This window comes from Crocodylus porosus, unplaced genomic scaffold (genome assembly GCF_001723895.1).
Source record: "Crocodylus porosus isolate Cpor-Errol unplaced genomic scaffold, CroPor_comp1, whole genome shotgun sequence".
Classification (NCBI taxonomy): domain Eukaryota; kingdom Metazoa; phylum Chordata; order Crocodylia; family Crocodylidae; genus Crocodylus; species Crocodylus porosus.
In genome coordinates, this window is record NW_017728927.1 from 202,785 (window position 1) to 209,264 (window position 6,480).

At 43.5% G+C, this 6,480-nt stretch overlaps 1 protein-coding gene across 1 annotated transcript in view; it reads left to right on the forward strand.

Annotated features, from left to right (window-relative positions):
• Positions 1–1,245: 1,245 nt before the first annotated feature.
• The window catches only part of TECPR1 (tectonin beta-propeller repeat containing 1), a 36,034-nt gene continuing 30,799 nt past the window's right edge, over positions 1,246–6,480 (forward strand). The window contains exon 1 of the mRNA XM_019541758.1: positions 1,246–4,649. Coding sequence (XP_019397303.1) covers positions 4,419–4,649 — 231 coding nt within the window. The 5' untranslated portion in view covers positions 1,246–4,418. The remainder of the gene's footprint in view (positions 4,650–6,480) is intronic.

Consider the following 6,480-nt stretch of genomic DNA (forward strand, 5'->3'; position numbering starts at 1 on the left):
CACGTTATGTACAGTTTGCAGAGTGCTTTCAGATCCATTTGAATGAAAGGCCCTTAAGCAAGACCATTATGCTAAAGCCCTTTTCTGTTAGTACTATAAAAGCTGGCCAAGTATGTTTATCTGGAAGGAATGAAAGATTTATGAGTTTACCCTGAAACTGAAGAATTACCATAGGGGCACAACACGGGGACAGTCTCATCATGTGTCCTGCCTCCAGAAACTGCCAGTACCCGAAGAGAGAAACAGCCCTCTATGAAGAACCCAATGATTTTTTCAGTCTTGTAGAAAGGGCGGTCAGTATTTTCTTGACTGTTCTAGCAATCATGTTATACCATGTAGCAGGAAATTGTACATATCTTAATGTAAGTATCTGTGCACATTTATGGTTAAAATTATCCAGTTGTCCTAACGGGTAGGAGGGGATTTGGACAACATTGATATTTTTTTGTTCTTCAGAGTTACTGAAATGAATGTGTGCTGCAGGTGCTGGGCGCCATTGAAAATCTGGCAGTATTCCTCTTTCTGCCGCAGTGAATGACATAGGCTGTGCAAATGCCCAGTCCCATTTTCAAGTGGCTTCAGGTCCTATATGCGTAAATTACTTTTAACACTTGTCTATTGTTCATTTGGATTTACACTTGTTGCCTTTCTGTTTTTCATTGCTTTATATAGAAAGAGTAAAGAAGTATAGATCATTTTCCCTTTTCCTGACTATCTGTTTAGATCTCAGTCTGGTCCTACCGAACTCTTCTTCCAACTATAAGTAACATGATGATCTTCTGTATTCCCATTGCAAAGCTAAACTCTTTCATTGCCACATTCTGAATCTTTTCAATCTCTGTTCTATCTTTCTTGATCGTATTCTTGCAAAGAGAGGCCCATATGTGGATTAATGTCTGTACTATATGAAGAGATTTGTTTGTCCTCTTTGCATCCCATTTCTCTAATGGATGCTGTGCTCTTGGCAGATATCTTCATTGAGTCAGCCAGATCCTGAGTTGGCAAGCCAGTCAGTTGACCAGTTGAATAATGTTAGTTGATTGCCTATTATTTGACTGGGCAAGTATTCCACAAAGCCAAGAAAGCCCTTGGGTAGGTAGTGGTCTACGTTTCTTATTGCATCATGTTGTCATCTATTAGCAAGGACAAGAATGACAGTTCCTTGCCCCCGATTCTGCAGAAGTCAACACACACACACACACACACACTCTCTCTCTCTCTCTCTCTCTCTCTTCATTTGGGTACCTCCTGTGGCCTGCTCCTCTCTCCTAAGCTCTTCCAGCCTCCTTTCCTTTTCCCACTTTAAGTCATCTGGGGCTGCAATAGCTATGCTGTACTGAGGGAGGAGCCAAAACTAGCTAGCAGCAGGGCTTCTGGGATAAAAGCCAAAGAGAAGAAAAGTTCAGTTTTTAATACCATCCACAGTTATACTTATCTAAAACTGTCACTTGTAATAAATTATTATGGCTTTTAGAATTTAATTTAATTGATTCATAACAGCTAAATTTTTTTGTAATAAGCATAGGTGTCTAACCTCTTGAAGATTAAAGTCTCTCTTTATTCTTCTAATAAATACTTGACCAGTATTTAATCAGTCAGTTGACCAAGTATATTTGACCAGTCAAATACTTAACCATAATCCAGGTTTATTCCTAGGTTCCAAAGTCATGGAATCCTACCAACACACTTGAGAAATAGTGATTATTTTTGTTGTTGTGTTTACGCTCACTTGGGTTAAATGCTTGCTATTTTCTTTTGTTAGGAAAGGTGGTTTGTACTACAGTGTTTTTAAAACTAATTTTGAAAAGCTCCTTTCTTTGGGTCCCATTCTTCCAGTGGTTCATGCATTATCACTTTCCACTTGCAATAAGTACTTACATTTACAGCAACACTGTCCATGGTACCTGTTATTCAACGCTAGTATGTTCCTTACAAATAATAATTTCAGCTTGCACAAGCTTTTGTGAGATACAAATATAATTCTGTCTGTAACATGATTAGCACTCTAGGGGTGGCTGTGAAGCCCCTGAAGGCCATGCAGCTCCTGTCCTGCTCTGGCTCTAGGGTCTCTGCCCTTCACTCCCGCCTGCCATGCCTTGCTGTTCTTAGTTAATTTTGGAAAGGGAAGCTGCCAAAAGGCCCTAGAGAAAGCCCTGCCCTGTTTTCTTGCCAGTGGATCCCTCTCAGACCCTAGCAGACCCAATCCAGTTTTCTCACTCGGTGGGCCCTCCTGGCCCATGCATGCCCCAGGGCACCTCCTGCCTTGCAGGCTGTTCATGGCCTCTGGCCACCCCTACAGTCCTGCCTATGCCTCACAGATATTGCCGATTAGTCACTTCCCCTGTATTGGGGCCTCAGCCTTCCCAACCTCTGCTCCTTTTTCTCACTGGGCCTTCTAGCCCCTGCCCACTGTGTTGTGTCTGACTTCTGAGCTTCAGCTCATCTTGCCTACTTCGTAGTTTGGGGCTCAGTCCTGGTCTCACCATCTGGGGCTTTGGGCCACTTGGCCTGCTCTTGCCTCCCTAGGCTGTAGGTCCCTGGCCCTGGTCTCACCCCTCCAGGACTTTGGGCCCCTGAACCTACATCTTGCCCCTCTCAGGCTCCTCGCCCACTTGGGCTGTGGGCATCGGACCCTGGCTCTTGCATCTAATTGCCTGCTCTCTTGCAGCCACCTTTCTGTGGGCAGTGTTCCCTTGAATGATTGCAAGTGTTCCCCTTTCACTTAGTGTGCAGCTCTCCACCTAGGTAGCAGTGCTTCCTTGCTGTGTCCTCCTTTGCAGTTCACCTCTGTTCAGCTGCCTGGATTGTACCTGCTACAACTTCTTCCCTTGAAGTAACACGAACCCTAGGCTGCCGATTGCAATTCCCATTTTACCGAGGGGGAAACTGAGGTGTGGAGGAGAAATGATTTGCCTATGTGCAGACAGAAGTCTATTAAGACATCTCCTAAATTTCCCTTTTGCATTTTTAAGTGTAAAATTATTCTTCTCTTAAATCTGTAGTATTTTTTGGCCCTCATTGCTGTAGTCTTTCTGAATGCCTTCAGCTCATGATCTGTTGGGATGAGCAGGCTACAACCAAAGGGGAAGGTCTGGAGCTCAAATTAAGATCCCCCAAGAAGATGGGGTAGATGTTGTCTTGGTTGTTGGAGTCATTCTGTGCTGCTATCTCCTTCCCTCTGGCACATTTCCTCTTCTATTGGTCTTTGTCCCACCCACTCACTCCTGCAAAGTGCTTGGCACTCTCAGCTCTTAGTGACCTCTAGGAGTTGAAGTCCCCAGCATCTCAGAGTCTAAGCCTGAGCATCATGGACTGAAATTCCAAGTGAACATGTTCTGCGCTCTCAGATGCAGGCTTACTTTTCTCTGCCCTCTCAGTTACTTTATGTTCACTGTCAGAAAGACTGGGTATTCTCTTTCACTGCTGATTACCAACAAGAAGGCAAGCAAGCTACTTTCTTTAGGACTATGTTGTGAGAGCAAAGCTGCCCTTAACAGACAAAGAAATAGTGTGTTGAATAGTTGAATGCTGGTTCTAGGCAGTGCTTCCTCATTGTTGTGCATTTGGTCCTTTTCCCTTCTTGGCCTCTGGCTACATGGGTTGCATATCACACAGTTTTAAAAAAACACCCAAATACACCCAAGTGGCTGTCCCACATAGTGAGTGATCCTGAACACGCCTCTGTTACTGTTTAACTGGTAGGAAGTGCACAGCATACCAAAAAAAAGGACTTGGTGCTGATAAAATGCACTAGTCTAATTTAATTCTGTGAGTATAGGCATAAACCTGTGTAGGACAACAGGTCACACCCAGAGGGATTTGCCCAGAGTCACAAGACTATCATGGACTGAAAATATGTCTCACAGTCAGCTTCCCCATTGAGCTTTCTGCTTCTGAGCTGACCTGGTCATCTAGGCCATTAAGCAAGAGGAAGCTGATGAGGTAGTCCCATGAATTTGTGGGGCCAGACATATAGTGTGACTGGGGAAAATGTGTCACTCTGAAGTGTGAAGGGCTGTGTTTAGCAAGGAAGCAGTAGCAGTGCGGCTCTTGCAGGCTCCTTTATCAATGTGCCAAGGCCCTTTGACTTCCCCCCTCAGCCGGACACTCTGGCTGCTATTTGTATCAAAGAATGGATCCCTCTTCACTGACAATAAAGTTCTCCACTGAGATTTTCAAAGGAGCCAAAGGTAGTAAGGTACCAGCAGTCACAAAGCCAATGGGATTTGGGTGCTTGACCACCATAGACTCCCTCAAAACTTTTGAAGTTGATGTGCTTGGAGATAACCAAGGTTGTTCAGTTCAGAGTCCAGGTTTGAACCATCCCAGAGTTCAGGACTGTTCAGACTTTGAAGTTGGAGCTCAAGCCCTCCTTTTATAAGGGTCTTCTCTGCTAATGTCTTTCTTGTTTTTCAGCCATGGCGATGCCAAGCTCCCTCTTGTGGGCAGTTGATATCTTTGGGAGGGTGTACACTCTTGCCACAACAGGCCAGTACTGGGAACTCTGCAAAGATGGGCAACTGGAGTTCAAACGGGTCTCTGCGGTCAAACAGTGCTGTTGGGGAATAGCTTGTGATCACCAGGTCTACACCTATGTATTCTCAACTGATGTTCCTATTAGATACCAGGAGGAAACCTATGAAAATCAGGTGTGTAAGTCACAAGCCTACCTGCAAAAACTCCCATGAATTCTTCAGGCAGGGTTAGCAGTAAGATTAGAATTCAGTTGTCCATATTGATCAGTTTTCCAGTAATAAAGTTGTTTGCAATGCAGTATGGTAAATATGAGAGAATTCAAAAAAGAAGCATAAGAAGTTGCCATATTTGGTGTTCAGATTGAACGGGGCAGACAGGCAAGCTTGTGCTGGATCCCTGCCTTCTCTGTGTCCTACACACCATCCTGAGCAGTCACTGGTTGATTTATTTTTAATCCATACTTCAATCCTCTGAAGAACTGTTTTACAGCTAATAGCAGGCTATTCCTTTAATGGTTCAATTCTCAGCAGAGGATCACATTCCCAAATATCTCCCTGCTCCCCAGCAGGAAAACTTAATCTTTACATCACTTGCAAACAGGGCGCTCTTGAACACCAGCCACTGCAGACAGAATCACCTGGTCCCATTGCTGACCAAAAACTGATGCCATATCACTTCACAACAACAAAGCCTATATAGCTTTTTAGCAAATGTTATTCCTGTTGATTTCAATTCTATAGGAGGCTATTTTCCATTATATAGTTCTTAAAAAAATATAGAATGTTGTTACTCGTCACATACTATCAGCTTCTCTATAAAAGGAGCATCGACATTTTCCTTTATAATTGCATTGTAAAGAAAAACAATTTTAAAAAATGAACAAAACCAAAAACTCTCATATACATGGTAAAAATCATTTCAAAGCTAAAACTGAAAGATTATTTCCTGCATATTTCTTTTGTCTTCTGAAGGATGGATGGATAAATATAGATTATGTTTTTGTTTAAATATTGGAGGGTATTTAAATATTTTCTTGGGCTCATTTTTATATATTGTTTAATTACACACTCCTTTTTAGAATGTTCCTTTTCCCATGAAACATGTTATTGGTTAGAAAACCATAACTTTTTATCTTCTTATCTCAACTGTGAATGTAAATGTGAAAGGAACATTTGGTTACAAAGTAGTTTAAAACCATGAAAAATAGAAATTGGAGAACAGAAAAGGAATGTTTTTGTGAAAACAAACAAAAAGAGTCATAGCAACCAGACCATGAATAGTGGGGGAAGGTCAAAATAAATGTGTAGCGCAATTTAGCTTGGTGTCCAGCAGGTATAGATAATACTTTATATAAATATGAATACACTTTGATCTTTGTTCCATAAGACGTGATGCACCCATCCAAAGAATAGTGATAGCTATTTCATTCTGACTGAGAGTAACAGTGTTGTGTGCTCTGCGTTATAAAGTTGTGTCAACATGGCAACTAAAAAACGCATCCCTAATGGCCCTAACTGCATGTAGCAGGGCACTAGGGTGCCTGCTACTGATAATAGGAAATGGATTCAGCTGCCATTCATTAGGGCAGCAAGTGGCAGTTGACATGGGAACTAATTGGATCAGCTGACCACCAGGGGGCGAGGCTTGGCCTTCATAAGCAGGGAAGGCTGAGGCCAGAGGCAGTTCCCCTCTGGCAGCTCAAGGAGTGAGAGCTCTGCTAGACTGAGCAGGGCGGTGTTGTGCAGCAGCATCCAGATCCAGGGTGGAGAGGACCCTGACAGGGATGAGAGAAGGATAGCTAGGTTGGCTTAAAGATTCGTGTTATGGCCTAGGGGCCTTGCGTTTCTGTTTGGGGTGTTGTGATTATTACACCGGAGGACTGGGCGAGGCTGTAGGGGTGGAGGAGGCCTCAAGGGATCTCCCCAGTAAGGTGGGGGAGTTCCTGGCACCACGGAGCGTGCCGTGTTGTGGGGTTGTCCCAACCCCAGCCCATTAGGGCGACTT